At 40.0% G+C, this 17,773-nt stretch overlaps 2 protein-coding genes across 2 annotated transcripts in view; one reads left to right on the forward strand and one right to left on the reverse strand.

Annotated features, from left to right (window-relative positions):
- The window catches only part of Slc22a16 (solute carrier family 22 member 16), a 36,545-nt gene extending 19,639 nt beyond the window's left edge, over positions 1-16,906 (forward strand). The window contains exons 4-7 of the mRNA XM_076859459.2: positions 4,875-5,403; positions 9,817-9,944; positions 12,760-12,878; positions 16,789-16,906. Coding sequence (XP_076715574.2) covers positions 4,875-5,403; positions 9,817-9,944; positions 12,760-12,878; positions 16,789-16,906 — 894 coding nt within the window. The remainder of the gene's footprint in view (positions 1-4,874; positions 5,404-9,816; positions 9,945-12,759; positions 12,879-16,788) is intronic.
- The window catches only part of Amd1 (adenosylmethionine decarboxylase 1), a 530,556-nt gene that overhangs the window by 342,198 nt on the left and 170,585 nt on the right, over positions 1-17,773 (reverse strand). The gene's annotated exons all lie outside the window — the stretch shown is intronic.

The following is a 17,773-nucleotide window of genomic DNA, read 5'->3' on the forward strand; positions in this document are numbered from 1 at the left end:
ACACCTGACAATGGCTTCACACATGCTAGGCGAGCACTCTGCCACTGAGCTATAGCCCCAGCCCTGAAGAGAAATGTTTTAAAGTATAGAAAATTAAAGGTGTTGGGTTGGAGTTGTGGCTCAGCGGGAGAGCCTCGCCTAGTGTGAGCGAGGCCCTGGGTTCGATCCTCAGCACCACATAAAAATAAAAATAAATGTATTGTGTCCAACTACAACTAAATAAATAAAATATTATTTAGGAATGTAAAGAGTTTGTTCATATGAAAGATAGCAACCAGTAGTTCTGTTTCAACTGAAGACATGGCTCTGTAATTCCAGGGTCAGATTTGTTGAGAAAGACCTTTTGGACGGACTAATGGCTCCACAGAGGCATATGTACCGAGAAAGTCTGAAGGTCCCTTTTGGAAGATAATTCTAAAGATGTCTGTTTCAGTCATGCAAAATACCCTGAATTTGTTCACAGAGCCAAGAACATGAGGCTGTACCTGTTGAACACATCTGTGAAATGTGGTCTTTAATTTTTGGAACTCTTTTCTTTGATTTTCAAGGGAAATAAATTTGTGGTAGAATTCCAAGTATGGTGGAGATGCAGACAGATTCATTTACTCAAATATTTATTGATCTGTCTGTAGAGTGCATTGCTAAATAAACCAGACCCGACTGTTTCAATCATTCTACAGTCTAGAGGAAAACAAGGATGTTGATCATCCATCTTTAAAATACAGAGATCCTGTCATATGTGACAACATGGATGGAACATCATTATATTAAGTGAAATAAACCAGGCACAGAAAGACAATGACCTCATTCATGTGTGGAATCTAAAACAGTAGATCCCATAGAAGTTGAGAATAGAATGGTGGTTACCAGAAGCTAAAGAGGGTAAGGGGGAAGTGGAGATGGGAAAGGGTTGATCAACAGGCTTTAAGTTATAGTTAAAAATGAGAGGTTCTGGTGTGCTGTTGCACAGTCAGGTGACAATAGATGGTCATAACGTCTAGATAGCAATAATGTCCTGAGTACTTCAAAAAAAATCTGGAAGGGATTTTGAATGTTTTCACCACAAAGAAATGATAAATGTTAGCCGGGAGCAATGGCACATGTCTATAATCCTAGCAGCTTGGGAGGCTGAGGCAGGAGGATTCTGAGTTCAAAGCCAGCCTCAGCAAAAGTGAGACTTTCGACCTGGCACTTGAGCTTAGCATGCAGAGTGAATGTCTGTCATGAGCCTGTCATGATTAAGAGTGTTTACAGTGTTTAGAATTAATCTCTATCTCTAAATAAAAATACAAAATAGGACTGGGGATGTGGCTCAGTGGTCAAGTGCTCCTGAGTTCAATCCCTGGTACCCCCTCTCCAAAAAAAAAAAAAGATAAATGTTTGAGGAGATAGATATGTTTAGCCTGATATGAACATATATACATGTTGTACAATGTGAAATGTGGCCTTAATGTACCCCATGCATATGAATTTTTTGTCAATAAATTAAATAAACAAAATGTACACAAATTGCAAATAATAAATAATAATCAATGGCTTCCCATTGATTATTATTTATTATTTGTACTATGTAACTATGTAACCAACAGAACATACATAGCTGAATATATACTTACAACATTAATGGCGAGGGGTCCCATTGGGGTCCAGATGATCAGGGGCTTTTTAGTTCTGAGGTAGGGTAAAAGAAGAACATTTCAGTAGAGGTAGCAGCAGGTGAGAAGGTGGCACTTGTCTTTCTGTGCCTGGGATGAGAAAGAATTAAAGGTGGAATATCTGGAGAATGGAGAGGGGCACGGGCATGAGCTGCCTAAGGCAGGACTTGGTAGGATGGTAAAGATTTTGCTCTATCTCCTAAAGGCAAAGGGAATCCACTGAGGGGGTGAAAATGGGGGTGAAGTGGTCATCCTAGCCGCTATGGGGAGATGGAGTCAGAGTAAATGTGAGGAATAGTGTTGTCGGTGGAGGTGATGATGGTACGAATGGATTCAAGGAGTACTTTGAAATTATTTAGAGACTTGTGTGTGGATCATGTGAATCCAGTGACAGAAGTAACCAGGAAGGAAGTAGGAATAGACTCCTGAGAAATAATTAGTATTGAAAAATCCGATGGGGACTGATGTCACAGCTTAATTTAGCTGGGTGACTTGTAGTATTTGCAGCGATCACAACCTTTGTTTGCTGTTACAGCAGCAAACATTTACCAAGCAACTTCTAGGTTCTTGGATACAGGTTTATTCTCTGAGTCTTGTCATTACAAGGTTGTGTGAGGAAATTAAAGTTGTCCTGAAAGTATTCAACAGGCCATTGATATAGTAGTTCCCAGGGAGCACGTTCCTGCCTCCTAGTAATTCAGTCCTCTGTCATCAAAGGAACTTCCCTGTGGGACTGAGCTGAGGTGAACACACAGCTCTTACTAGGCACGCGTAACAAAAAGTCTTCAGAAGCAATGTGTCGCGATGGGCAAAAGTGTGACTTATGCAGTCGAGGGGGAGAAATAAAGAATGTCCACGGGCTTCTACCTTTTATTCACCCAAATCACTCAATACAATTTCACTCTATATGTTCTCAATCAAGAAAATGGACAATCCTTAATGCTAAGCACTGCAATAGACACACTCAAGCCACAGCAAACACTTCTAGATTAATTCTAAACACTGTAAACATGACAGGCTCGTACATTCCCTCTGCATGCTAAGCTCAAGTGCCAGGTCTAAAGTCTCAAGCCTTAGGCTCTAGGTCTGGCAGATGCACAACTCACTCACACCTCAGTGGTCAGATCAGGGACCGAGGTAGGCTTCTCCTGGGGTGGAGCTGACGGCCAGTTGAAGAGAGGGTCCTAGGGAGAAGTTGCAGTTCTCTTCAGGGCCAAGATGTAGCTGTAGAGTTTGAGAGCTGTGAGGAAGATGCAGAGGATCAGGCAAACGATGAGAAGGGTTGGGATGTTAGTCCAGGTCCTCATCAGGCTCTCCGGCATGAGCGCATCAGTGTTGGCTGGCTGAATGTCTGTTCATTTGCTCCATCATTTATACTAAATTTGGGGGCTTCTGACCACCCTTTCAATCCCTATTAGCTGCCACTGGATTTCTCAATGACATCATTTGCCCTGGGGTTAAAGCATCTGGTCTGGTGGTCCCCACCCTGATTTTCTGGCCTCTTTCCCTTATCTGAGGAGGGCAACTTGACAGAGACTTCACTCTGAGCTTGTCAGGGTGGGGATAAGTGATCTGATTATGTCAGGGCTATGCCTGATGATCATATTGGAGCTATGCCATGCCTGGTGAGACTGCAGGTTTCACAGTGGAGTTTTAAAAATGGAGTTGCTTAGGCTAAGGCCTAAGGTCATCCTTACACAATGGCAAAACTGCCTGAACCTACGCCCAAACCTTGACCAAATTCTGGATCTGGCAGAGAGAGACCAGTTAACATGGTTTCTCTTCAAAAGTAAATACTTGTGAAGATAATGACATAATGAGTCTTCAAAAAAGTGTGATTCAAGTATCAGAGGATTAAAGGAGGTCTTTGGGCATATCAATGGTACTCTAGGATAATTTTGCAAAAAATCAGAAGACAAAACAAAACAAAAAACCCTGCGATTTGTGCAGTGAAAGTCAAATGTGAAATGATTTTGTAGGAAAAATTTCAATCCCTTTAACCTTGCCTCCCCCCAAATACCTATTTTTGATTTGTTCTTTGTTTATCCCAAGAGGGATCAGATATGGTTATTATAATTGAAATTTTACTAAAGATCTATCTATCTATCTTTCTATCTATCTATCTATCTATCTGGGATTGAACTCAGGGGCACTTAACCACTGAACCACATCCCCAGCTCCCCCTCCTTTAAAAAAAAAAAACAGATACAACATTTTTATACCTTTGTTTTATTTATTCATTTTTATGTGGTGCTGAGGATTAAACCCAGTGCCTTGCATAAGCTAGATAAGCACTCTACCACTAAGCCACAACCACAGCACCCCCCCCCCCCGCTTTTAAAAATATTTTATTTTGAGACAAGATCTTGCTAAATTGCTGAGGCTGGCTTTGAACCTGTGATCCTCCTGTCTTAGCCTCCCAAGGTGTTGGGATTATAGGCATGCATCTGGCATGATAGGCATTTTTTAAAAAATAATTTTAGTTGTAAATGGACACAATGCCTTTATTTTATTCATTTATTTTTTTTTAAATTAATTTTTATTGTAGGTTGTTCAAAACATTACATAGTTCTTGATATATCATATTTCACACTTTGATTCAAGTGGGATATGAACTCAGAATAGCAATATGTAAATCAATGGTTGTGCAACTGATGTGATTCTGCAATCTGTATATGGGGTAAAAATGGGAGTTCATTTATTTTTTATGTGGTACCAAGGATAGAACCCAGTGCCTCTCACATGCTAGGCAAGCACTCTACCACCCAGCTATAGCCCCAACCTGATAAGCATATTTTTAAACTACAAGTTTCCCCTTGATTTTTTTGTTGTTGTTGAGGTAAAATACACATAACATAAAATTTACCATCTTAACCATTTAAAATGTACTGTTTAGTGATATTAAATAAACAGATCTGTGCATCTAGAAGGAACATTATAATGGACTATTTAAATGAAACAAGAAGCAGTGTTAGCAGTGATATCATAAATACTGTCTGAAGTGTGCCATTTGGGGTGGGAAGGGTGGGGAAAGATAAAAGGAGCCATTTAAAGGAGAAATGTGATCAGATTGAATGCCATTTTACAAATGTGAAATGGTTTACAGAAAGCCATTGTCATTTTCTTTCTTACCTAAATGTGATTTGCATAGAGATGGGACCTCTCAGTGGATGGAAATGTGACCTTGACTATGGAACCCCTCCATTCTTTGTCTTTCAGACTGCAAGTGGCTATCATGTGGTAGTGTTCACCTATGTCATGGAATTCATTGGTATGAAGTTTCGAACGTGTATGTCCATCCATCTACATACCTTCTTTGCAATTGGGGTAATAGCAGTGGCTTTGATGAGCCAAATAGTCAAAACCATGTGGATTTACCAAATGATTCTTTCCACTGTGACTGTTCCCTTTATCCTTTGCTGTTGGATGCTCCCAGAGACACCTTTTTGGCTTGTCTCAAAAGGAAAATACAAAGAAGCACAAGTTCTAGTTGATATTATAGCTGAGGGTAATCATGGTGCGCCCTGTGACCTGTCAGAACTTTTTTCACTGGATCGAAATGGTCCTGTCAATGATCCTTCTGTAGCTAATAAGCACAACGTAACAGAGCTGTTTCTTGACTGGAATATTGCATCAAGGATATTTATGCTTTGGATCATTTGGCTTACATGTTCTTTGGGATTCTCCTTTTTCAACATGGATAGATTTAATGTAATAAATGATGAATACTTACGGCTCATCCTAGTGGGTAAGTAATTAAGATATATTTAAATGTGGCAGTAAAGTGGAATTTCTGCCAAGTTTTTTAGTGTGTTTTTATTGTCTTTTTATACCAGGAACAATATTGCTAGATATATTATTATGATATCTTTTAGTATCTCTCTCTCTCTCTCTCACACACACACACAACACACATACACACACACACACATCATTTTGAGGAAAAGGCCAAGTGTTAGAAGAATTAGTTTCTTCCCTTATCTCTTCTCTCCTTGCTTCCTTCCTACCCTAGAATCCTTCCCAGGGATAACTTCTAGAATGTTTGGCTTATACCCTTTCAACTCTCTTTCGATGCATTTTCATATATTTGTGCATATTAATTGTTCTATATTTTAGCATGAATGAGATCATTCACTACATATTGTTCTTTGTAAGTTGCTTTTCTTTTACAATTTAATATGTTTTGGAGGTCTGCAATCTTTTTACCTTCAAATGTCCTTAATTTAAAAATTTTGAGTGGTAAAATAGCTTCAATATAAGCAACTATAATTTATGCTGACGCACTTCTTTAATTTTAGGAGCAGGTTAAAGTGGCTTTAGATAGCTTAAACTATAACTTACCATGTGAACCGAATGTGAACTAAACCTAAAAGAAGTGTTAGAAATCTGCATTTGTCCACCTGTCTGAACTCCTGGTAAATTTTGTGTAGGCTGCCTGTATTTCATATTATGCTCAAAAATCTTGCTTTTATATTTTGTACATAGACATCATCTCTTCTTATCAAAGTGTTCAGATGACATGTCTGTTTTTATTTATTATAGCACAGGAAGAATAATGGGAAAAGTTGTTTTAAGGAAAAAAAAACAACTCTTTTCGGGAGTAAAATAACATATAGAAAGAGCCCATCTTAACTTCAAACATCTTCCATGTATCAATTTGAGAAATGATGCAGATTTCCTAGAATAGAGCAGCAAATAGTAGGAGAAGCAAGTGGAATGGAGTGTGTATGGGGAAGCTTAGGAAAGCCGGAGGTCTAGATCTTTGTAGTACATTTTGATGGCGTGTAAGTCAGCTTTCTATCACTATAACAAAATACTTGAAATAATCAACTTATAAAGAGAAAATGTTTATTCTGGTTCACAGTTTTGGAGGTTTTAGTCCATGATCTGTTGGCTTCATTGCTTTGGGCCTATGACAAAGCATAGCATGGTGGGAGGGTGGAGTAGAACAAAACCATTTACTTCATGGCCAGGAAGCAAAGAAGAGAGAGTCGAGGGGCTGGAAACCCACTGTCTTCTTCAAGGGCACACCCCTAACACACCTAACTTTCTCCTAGGAGGCCCTATCTTCTAAAGGTTCCAGCACCACGGAGCAGCACCAGCCTGGGGATCAAGCCTTTGGGGGACATTTAACCTTGAAGCTATAGCTTGGAGATTTAATTTCTTAGAAATTTAAATTCTCAAGAAACCGAGCAGGGCACGCACTGTGGTACATGCCTGTAGTTCCAGCTCCTTGGGAGGCTAAGGACCATTTGGTTCACAAGTTTTAGACCGTCCTGGACAATGTAGTGAGATCCTGTCTTAAAACAAAACAAAACAAAATTTAACCACCAACTAACTGGAGGATCTCATAAGTGTAAAAATGTTTCCAAAAACAAAATCTACATCTTTTACATTATTGACTGCTTTCAATTTTTCATATCATTACCCTCCGTGTTAGTACTCTTGCTAACAGGTTCTTATAGTTAATATTTCTCTGCTGTGAGTTTTTTTGAACAAGTTTCCATCTTCTGAGTTAGATTGGGACTGGTGGAAATTTCAGCTGTGGCTATTCTTCCATTTGCAGGTGATCAGTAGCTTCAAGATATATTTTGGGGATTGTGTGGTGAGAAGGGCAGTAGAATGAGGCCTAAGTGAGTCAAGACATGATATATCGTAAAATGAAGGAAGTAATGACACACTGCCCCAATCCCAGAAGAGTTGGGCCTCCTTGTTTGCACCATTTATATCCAGGCATATTCAAGCCAAATACGGATATAGTATTGGTTGGTATAGAAACATCAAATCAAGAAAACCAGTGTAGTACACTTTAAGTGTCTCCAATTGTGGCCCAGCTTTGCAAGACTTTAGGAAGTTGATTGATGGCCCTGTACATAGACCTGTTTGAGGAAAAGCCTGGAGCCAGACATGGAGGGAACTGCACTTGGACCCCAAAGACCTCACTTCCAGACCCCAAGCTGTCATTACTCATGTGGCTCAAATCATTTATTCTTAGTTGTACTGAGAAGGTTCTTTTGAAGACAACTATGTTATTTAATCTTGATAAACTCTTTGAAAAGTAGAGTAATGGGTGTACATTCTGTCTTGGACTGCAAGTGTAGACATGGCAGCAGGACCTATGATAGGGAGGTATTTCCTCCAGAGTTAGGTTTTCTGTTAATCAAGGGCAGGAGAGACCTTCTTTCAAATGGGGTTCCTAGTGTCAATTCTTGCCTTTTCCTAAGCTATTTTTATTGAGTTGTTTACTCAGAAAAATATGTCTACCCTCCTATGATCTGTTCCAGAAGCTGTGAGATATATATATATATACACCCGACCTGTCTCTCTTGAGCTTATAACATTACAGAACTGTGAATGATGACCAATATCTGCATTGGAAAATAGTGAAAATTTCCCAAAGGAGATTGCTGGTTTTGCTCAGTGCTGCTGGAAGATCTTCCAGCTTGTTCCCTATTTGGTTCTGGTTGATAGCTATAAGAGCTTTTTGTTCTGGATCTAAGGGTCAAACTTTGATTCTACAAGGGAAGGGTTTTTATGTTAGCAGATTTACAGATTTATGAATTCAGCTCCTTTTTTTCTTCTTTTGGAGGAGCTAAAAAGTGGTTCAAGACAAAGTCCCTGTTCTAGGGGATTTGTATTAGATTTAAAAATTTTTGTGGGTCAGGTTGCTCAGAAAACATACCAAGACCCAGTTTTGTCCAAATTGAAGAGTCTATATTTAGCCAGCTGGCTGGCAACTTCTCCCCACAGGACCATAACTGTCTCTGCAAGGAAGAGCTTTGAGCTTCAACATTTTAGGGTATTTAAAGGAAAAAACCACATCTGAGTTGACGTAACTGCAAGCAAGCAGGTACAGAAGCTGAACTGGGCAGTTAGCAAGACAATGTGATGTGTACATTGGTATTTCCCATGGAACTTTCCAGGTTGGCAGAGCAGCAAGCAAGCATGAGGGAGTGGGTCAAAATGACTCTAGTTGAGTGCAAATCAGAGAATGTTTAGTAACATCTAGACAATCAATCTCTGCCAGGGTACATTGCCCAAGAAAAGTGGGAAACAAAGAGAAAACAATTTTACATTGTGTAAGAATTGCTATTTTCTGTTGCCAAATATGTTCTGCTAGGTAACTCTTAATGCATACAGAGGTGGGGCTTTCTCATGGGAGAAGCATTTCTTACATGATATGGAGTCTCAGGGTAAAATGGAGTCTGTTTGGTCATTGCCCATATAGCCTGGCTCATAACAAAATGTTTTACTTTAGTCCTACAATCTATTAAGTAGTTCTCACTAGTTAATGTGCCTTATTGATATGGAACTTTCTACATTAGTTTTCTACATTTCTACATTTTCTACATTTCAGTTTTGTCAAAAATGAAATGATATCAAATTTTAAAAATTTTAAAGCTTATTGTGCATATAAAAGGACAGTTCATAAACTGTGAGACCTCAGAACAAGTGGTCAGAAACTTACCTTGCAGCATCATTTATAAAGCATAAAAGAGGAAACATCTCAACCTTTTTTTGTGATTGGCTGTTAAATACCAACCTTCTCTTTAGGGCAAGCAGAGCTGTTTAAGTCTGATTTGTCTTTAGCTGATTGGTTTAATTTTACTGAATCATGCTAACAAAAATTTAAGTGAAGCTGTCCTTTTGTGTTTTTTCATTTATGATTGGAGATAGACCAGGGAAATCAGGATGGCTTAAGCTTTGGTGACTTGGTTATGGATGGTTGGCCTTGTAGGGCATTGTCTACCTTAACTGTGGCCTCCATTTTTATGGGTCTTGACCAGTTTCTAAGTTCAAAGTTTTGGATACCCAAATTTCCCCCTAGTTCTACCAAGCATAAGAAATCAAAGATCATAAATAATATTCTCTCTTAGTTTCCTTATTTATACAGTCTCGAGGCCTGTCTGGGGAGAGCCGCTCCTAAGACAGGTGCAAGGGCCCATTATGTAAACTGTAGTGTATTTCACAGGAAGGGTTTGTCCTCACTCCAGTAAAAAATGGTAGGGCTCACTGCCTCTCGGGCAGTCTTTAGACAGCATTTAATAGCCCCTAGAAGCATGGAGAGAGATGATCATTCCTTTTGGATTTGGGTTTAAAAGTGGGGTGCCTGTGCAATTAGGCAGCAAGCCTCATGGAGGGCCCCTTTACTCACTGACAGGTTCATTGGAAATTGCTGCCACCTCCTTTTTGTCCATTGTGCTAGACAGAGTGGGGAGAAGAAAAGTTCTAATCTGTTCCCTTCTCTGCACTGTGCTGATCTGCGGTACGTTGATGGTGATCCCCCAGGTGAGTTATTTTTATGTTTTATTTAGGGAATAGCTAGTTAAACCATAACAGTTTGACAGGAAGACTTTATGCCACTTACAGTAAGTATGAAGACCAATTAGGATATATGGATAAAGTACATAAGTACATATTTTAAAACATGTTTTCTTAAAAAAAATTTCTTTCTCTATTGTGTAAGCAATGCATCTTCTTTGTAGAAAAGTTAAGAAAAAAGTGTAAAAGAGAGAGAAAGAGAGAGAGAGACAAGAGACAGAGACCACGATTCTACTTCCTAAAAATGGTCTTGTCCTATTTTGTAAACACAGTAATCTTGTGTGAGGGAAGTTGGTCACACCTTCCAGTGATTATCGTCTTACTGAACATTCACTCATTCATGGATTCATTCAACAAGGATATATCCACATCTGTTATGTGCCAGGTGTTGAAGACACACAGAGCATCAAGTTTCTATAAGTGTAAGGAAGAAAAACAAAGCAGGATAAGGAAGGGAGATGACTTTGGTATGTGGGTGGAGGGTATGAACTAGAAAGAGTGGGCTGTGCTTGTGTACTGTTCATTTTGTATGGTCAAAGATGATGTGCCTCTCAGAGAAGGCGTCAGCACCAGAAGATGAGGGAGGGAGCCATGGGGCATCTGAAGTCATGAGTCAAATATTTAGTTTGTTTCAACTTAGATACTCTTGCTTTTCCTTACTGTTGATTACTAGTTTCTGGACCTAGTATACATAAATCCCCCAATGGGCTTTTTTTTTTTTTTTATGCAGTTTCTTAGAAACATTATAGTGAATACTGAAGGGACTTTTCCATTCCTACATTTTGGCAAACTACACCACCCAGAACAACGGAAGTACTTTCTCTCTTCTGGAAAAAAAAAAAAAATTGTTAGCAAAGGCTGTGTTTTAATTTTCAATTTGAAAAAATGTAGTTTATACTTTAAAATATCCTATGTGATTTTCTCCAGGGATTGTATAGTTATTAAGCAACAGTGGATCAATTTTTAGAGCAAAACATTTTAAGTTTTGCAGATTGTTTGAAATTTAATTTATGTTAATAAGTGATGTTATTTTACAGTCACACTTCACTTAAGTATCAAGGGTTGGTGAACCAAATGTTTTATGTCACTGAAATTTCCAGGTGATCCATATAAACCTAGTATGTATAAAACTACTCAGGACTCGGACTATTTCAATTTGACATACTCTGCCAATTGAAAGGACTGAATCCATTCCTTTATTAGTTTGCAAAAGAAGGGGGTGTGCGTGTGTGTGGGTGTCCTATGAAGGGAGATGAGTAGAGTAGGAGAAAGGGGAGAGAGAAAGGGGAAACACTTGGGAATGATGTTGGCCATTAATGCAGTTTCTTAGAACATTGTAGTGAATATGAATACTGAAGCGACTTTTCTGTCCCTACATTTTGGCAAACAACACCACCCAGAACACCGGAAGTACTTTCTCTTTTCTGGAAAACAAAATTGTTATGTTGTGTGTGTGTATGAATCTCACCATTATGTACAACTATAATGCACCAATAAGAAATATGGATAAACAAAATCACAGTTAAAAAACAAGACAGACAGGTAGTTTGCAGTTATATTAGTTGACTCAAATCTCAGCTGTCTTTGAGATTTAGGGGAACCCCAGAACCTTCACATTTCACAGTAATGGGGAAGACAGGAGAATGGCTGATAGAGACTTCTATTCTATTCCATTCTATTCTAGAAATAGAGCACTAACTTACAGCCAAAAGTCTCTCTTCTCTAATGATAATGTCAACAAAATACAAATTTGTGTTGTTTTTTTAAAATCACAGTAATTGGTACTGGGGGTGTAGCTCAGTGATAAAGCACTTGCCTAGCATGTGTGAGGCCCTAGCTTTGATCCTCAGCACTGCAAACAACAAACAGCTCAACAAAACAACAGCAACAAGCACACACTAATTCATGCAACAAATATTGTCTGCAATAGCAAATAAGGTGACAGGCTTAGTAGAGGCACCCCAATGTCTTGGTAAGTTAATGGGCGTTTATTTCTTGCTCATTGAATGTTCTTGTGGGTGGAGTTGGTTGGCTGCAGTGAGAGTGGTGAGGGGGTGTCTGCCCCCGTGGAGTTACCCAGGGCTGCAGGCTGACCAAGCACTATCTTCTTAACCCATGAACACCAAGGTCAGGGTTTGTGCATCCAGCTGGCAGATGTGGGAGGAGAGAGAAAATTTCAGAATATGGAAGGTCTTTATTTGTCACTGCTGGAAGTGAGAGCAGAAACTGAATTGGAGAAACTGTGAGGTTCTGAGGTTGAGGAAAGTATCTGCAAAAAAACCACCACCAACAACAAAACAAACAAACAAACACTCTACTGTTAGTTCAATTATCTCTTTCAAATTATTTTCTGAAGATAATTTACAAACCAGGGATTACTGCCATTACAGGCACATTTGTTTTATGGCTCCTTGCTTCACACTTGCTGGATCTCTTCCAGGAGGAGTGGATCAGTTATGGATGCAGCAGCACTGTCCTGGTGAAAGTCTCTTCCCAAAGTCCTCTCCCCAATGGGCTTTTCTTATTCCACAGTTCAAACCCTCCAGGTGGGTGGGAGACACAAGAAAATTTCCCCTTAAATTTCATGAAGATGGAAAGCTTCTGTAGACCATGAGTAGTTTGCAAACTAAGCTCAAACATAGAAATAAAAGTCTTCATTGTTCTGAAAAATACTGAAGGAATCAGAAAGTTTTAAATAACATCTTTAATGACTTTATATTTTCCTTTAAAAATATTACTTATATGGTCTATTTTACTGTTTTCCTCCCACCCCCTTCCCCAGAAAAGCCAAGATGCCACTATCTGGAAAATAGTGATAGTTATTATTGGGAAACTTGCAATAGGGTCAGCTTTTGGCCTCATTTACATTTATACAGCAGAGCTGTATCCAACATTTATAAGGTAAGGGTTAATATTTTTTCTGCTGTTTTCTTGTTATTGTCACTTTCATGTCCGTATATTATATTTGACTTCTAAATACAAATACTTTCTTCCCATAGAAGTTATCTGGATCTTTGAGATATGGGAAAATTGACTAATGATGCTGATTCTGAGTCTGAGGCTTTCTTTCTGTCTCCTTAGCAAGGCTATTAAAGAAATGATTTTGAAATAACACCCTATTATCCTAACACCATTTAAAATCTCAAATACAATAGACTTCCACTGGCTTTTTGTATGATTCCAGGCTAATTTTCTCAGAAGGTGTCTTTTAATGCTTTGATGTCACCTATATGCATTTCCTAGGGCTGCTGTTATAAAAGAGCACAGATTGGGTGGCTTAAACAATGGAAATTTGCCAGCTGAGGTGGTGCACATCTGTAATCCCAGTGGCTTGGAACTACAGCCTCAGCAATTTAGTGAGACCTTAAGCAACTTGGTGGGACTCTATCTCAAATTGAAAAACAAAAAGGAGTGGGCATGTAACTCAGTGGTAGAGTGCCTCTGGGGGGTGGGGGGGACTCACAGTTTTGGAGGCTAGAAGTCCCAGATCAAAGGGTCAATAGGTTTGGTTTCTCTGGAGGCCTCTCTCTTTAGCTTGCAGATGGAGTCTTCTGGCTGTGCCCTTTTAGGTCTGTGTGCATCCCTGGTGTTTCTCCTTATGAGGACACAAGTCCTATTGGATTAGGGCCTCTCATTAATAGGCTCATTTTAACTAAATGACCTCTTTAAAGACTATAACTTCAAATGCTGTTCCATTCTAAGATTTTTGGGGTAGGGACTTCACCACCCACATTTTGAGGGCACACAATGAAGCCCATGACATGAGTAGTCATTAACTCTCTGAGAAGCTCACCTCGTCCAGAGGTCCCAGAGCTGGAAGCTCCTCAGAATCCCTGATGCATGTGGTACAGAATAACAGTCTTCCTTCCCCTGACAGACCTGGTGGGTCACTCTAAGAACGAGGGTCAGGATTTTTAACACATGATTCTGAGTTGCCACCTGCCATCTTTGGGAATGTCTAATGTGAATCTCACTGACCTGGGAGCTTCAACCTTTTTAAAAGCCTTTTCAAACACATTTCACTTGAAAATCCTTTATGTGGTGAAGAGGACAGAAGTATTTTGGAAACTCTGTTAGGAGATCTGGAGTTTCCCCTTCTCCTTCTCACCACAGCAGAACCTCCAGGCCCAGAAGAGCATCCTCTGAAACTGCTTTTCTCTGTGCAGCCCCTCATGTGTGGACAATATTGCTGGAACCAGGGAGATCAAGCACTCAGTACAAGATGCACTGCTCTGACCCCATGGATAATAGGGGTTCTTTTTCCCATGTGATGTCCAACTTTTTAGCTCTTTGTTTGCAAAATGACCTTATATTTTAAAGTTTAAATATCGATTAGTGTCACACTAGTGCCACAAATGTTTTGTGTCCCAGATTTCCCTTTGTGAAGTTCTATAATAGTTTCCTCTTGACAGCCTCCTTCTCCAAATCCTCCAAGTTGTCCTTTCCTACTACCTACTTAATCCAATAGCAGTTCTTATTCTCTAAGGAGAAAAATTTTTAGTTAGTGAGGCTGAATAATTTCTTAGCCTATGAAGGAGCCAAACTTGATGGCAACAAATAAATAGGAACCTGGTATCAAGCTTTTTGCATAAGAGCTGTTTTTGTTTTTTTTTTTGTACTGGGGATTGAATTTTGGGACACTCAACCACGGAGCCAAATCCCTAGTCCTATTTTGTATTTTTTTTTAGAGACAGGCTCTCACTGAGTTGCTTAGCACCTTGCCATTGCTGAGGCTGACTTTGAACTCATGATCCTCCTGCCTCAGCCTCCTGAGTTGCTGGGAATACAGGCGTGTGCCACCTCACCCAGCAAGAGCTGGTTTTTAAATACCTAATTGCTCATCTAGTGGTGTACACCATTTAAGGAGTATGTTATTTGTTATCTGTTACAGATGTGAAAGGCAAATAACTTTCTGTAGAGATAAGTCCATGTAACACTAGCCCATAGTTGTTTCTTCTTGTCTCTATAAACAGGATGGATATAGGGCTGGGAAAATCCGTTAGTCAAGTGAAGGCTTAAGACTTTTACTAGGAATTGGCCATGCCCACACACCTGCCTGGGCAGAGTAGCCCTGTGCCTCAAGGATGGGTAAATACTCTTGTGTGGGCTGTAGATAGATAGATGGCTAGCTGCCTGGATAGGCAGGTAAGATAGGCAGGGAGGGAGGTAGATAGATAGATGAATAGATACATGGATGGATAGATAGATGGATGAAGACAGAAGAAATCTAAGAAAAATGTTCCAGATTAGTGTGTGCCCAGGAATATAAAATAGCAGAACTGATGATATCTGCCCATGTCATTGTCAGCCCAATTGTCTGAGGGTACAAGTGGATTTTTCTCTTTTCCCTATTTCTCCTCCAGGTCACCCAGAGTCCTTGGAAGAGTCAGTAGTCTAATAATAAATATATCTTCCTTAATCACCAAAACAGTTCTATTGAGATTATTGCAGATTGTTATCTGAGTCTCTGATAGAATTAGGGTCTTGGCCAAAGGCACGTGGTTAGTCAGTGTCAGATCAGAACTCAGATCCACATGTTTTGGCCTTTTCTTTCATTCAGTGAAATACACACAGATTTTCATGGAGACAGTGCTTAACACCAGCAAGAGATGAGTTACTAGGAGTAGAGCTTTAGGAGTAGAAGAGGTATTTTGGATAAGGGGTGTTTGGACTCATACTGTGAAAGTGGCAGCCTTGTGCAAATGTACACTAGCAGACAGCACTTAAAGTGTGACAACAGGGGAGACCAGATTAGCACAAAAGTGTGGTAAGTTGTGTATTAGCACAACAGTGTGGGAAGTTGTGTATTCAGGCTGTGGCTCTGGGCTTCCTTGTTAATACCCAGGCAAGAAACATCCTGTAATCAGGACAAATGGCTTTGCCATAGCTGGTGGGACCCTGCTGGGCTCTTAGGTGGATTTGTGCTCAGTCTGGAGAAGCTGCAGTTTTTCAATGCCTGGGACATATTAGATTTAACACATAGATGCTGAATCCATCAATGTATGTTGTATGCAAAAAGGTGGCAACCCAACCAAATAATGTCAATGTGCATTGTTAATTATGGAATGATGGAATTTTTAAGGACATTTTTGTTTTGTTTGGTGTTTGGTTCTTGATTTATAATCACACATATATGTCTTCAAAAAATCCAACATACAAATATTCAACAAAGTCTATGGTTTTCCTGGACAACATAGTGACATTGCATAGAAAACATGTAACTTCTTTCTCAAAAGAATGTCATACATTTTATCAGTTTCCTATAAATGTATTTGACCCAGAAAACAATGAGGCCCCATTGACTTACAGAGGTGTGTACTAATAGCAGTCTTCCCTTATTAACAAGCACACTTGAAGTAGTCCTCGAATAACCTTTAAAGAAAAAATACATGAAGACATTGGCTGACTTTTAAAAAATTGACATAGTGCACAAATGTGCAAATATTTTGTTCTTTCAACATCCCACTCCTAACCCTAAACAAAATTCCTGGTCTGGGAGACTCAGCTTATTCTCAATGTTAAGTTGGATCAGGAGGCACCTGGCTTCACCTACCTCCTGAAAGAAAAATGGTTTACACCCCCCACACACCTTTTTGTCTGGAATTATCTCTGCATGCTTATATACACCACTGTTTCACACGCTGTAGATATAAATCATGGGCGATTCTTGAAAAATTAACAGTAGTTCTGTCACTAAGTTTGATCATTTGTCCTCGTTCTGGGAGGGCAAAAAGGGGGTGCTAGAGAGTAGCTTCATCACCCTCTGCATGCTCCGGTTCTTGCTGCTGTCTTACCCTCTTGGTGTTTCCAGGTCGACAGCGGTGGGCAGTGGCAGCATGGCGGGCCGCGTGGTAAGCATCGTGTCTCCGTTCACCAAGGAAATCGCCAAAACTTGGATCGTCGTACCACAGGTCTTCATCAGTTCATAGAACTTACTGGGCTATCAGAGAGGCAGGGTAGCCAACTGCCTTCTCTATATTTATTTATTGGAGGCCAGTTTGCCATTTAATAGTGGGGATTTAGAAAAACAAAAGGCGCTCACCAGTCAGCAGGTGGGGGAAGGCAACTGTTTTATCCCCCCTCGCCCCTTGCCTTCCATCACTGCTGAGTTCGTTTTGATCCTAGCTGCCAGAAAAGGGCCTCTCTCCACCCTTAGCACACCCCTTCCATGCCTCTGCCTAAATAGCTGCTCCCAAAGACAATTCTCATTTCTCCCACCTCCTTGGCCAAACTGCCCCTTATCTTCCTACTGTCTTCCTTCTAAGAAGTCCCCTCGGATACCATGACCCAGCCTCTCCATTCCCCATGCACCTCTGCGCAGCATTTAGCATGCATCTCTTTCAAGGGACAACACAACTGGCTTTATTATTTGCATGTTTCTTTTTCTCCTTTGTGGAGCTGCTGTGGGATAGGACATGCCCTCATTTTGTGTGGCATTCACATTCTTGTTTCCTTAGTATCTTAAATCAGTCAGGTTGGCCTTTTGAAATTAGCTTTGTCCTAAACGATAGTATAATGAATTTGTGAGTGTCATGCTAGTTATATATTTTTGTAAAATACACTTTCATAATCTCACAGAGAAGGAAACAAAGCGTTTGGTCCCAGCTTGAGTTGTCTTGTTCCACACAAATGGCGTGCAAATTGCTCTTGGAGATCACTGTCCTAGCAGGGTGGCTGCCACATGGCCAGTAGCAGGTGCTTAGTAAAGTCTTCTTCTTTGTGGCATTAGGGCCCCAGTCTCTTTCACAGGCTGTCTCAAGTTGAGAACATTATCGGTCTGTGTAGCTTGTCTGACT

Source organism: Callospermophilus lateralis, chromosome 6 (assembly GCF_048772815.1).
Source record: "Callospermophilus lateralis isolate mCalLat2 chromosome 6, mCalLat2.hap1, whole genome shotgun sequence".
Taxonomy (NCBI): Eukaryota; Metazoa; Chordata; class Mammalia; order Rodentia; family Sciuridae; genus Callospermophilus; species Callospermophilus lateralis.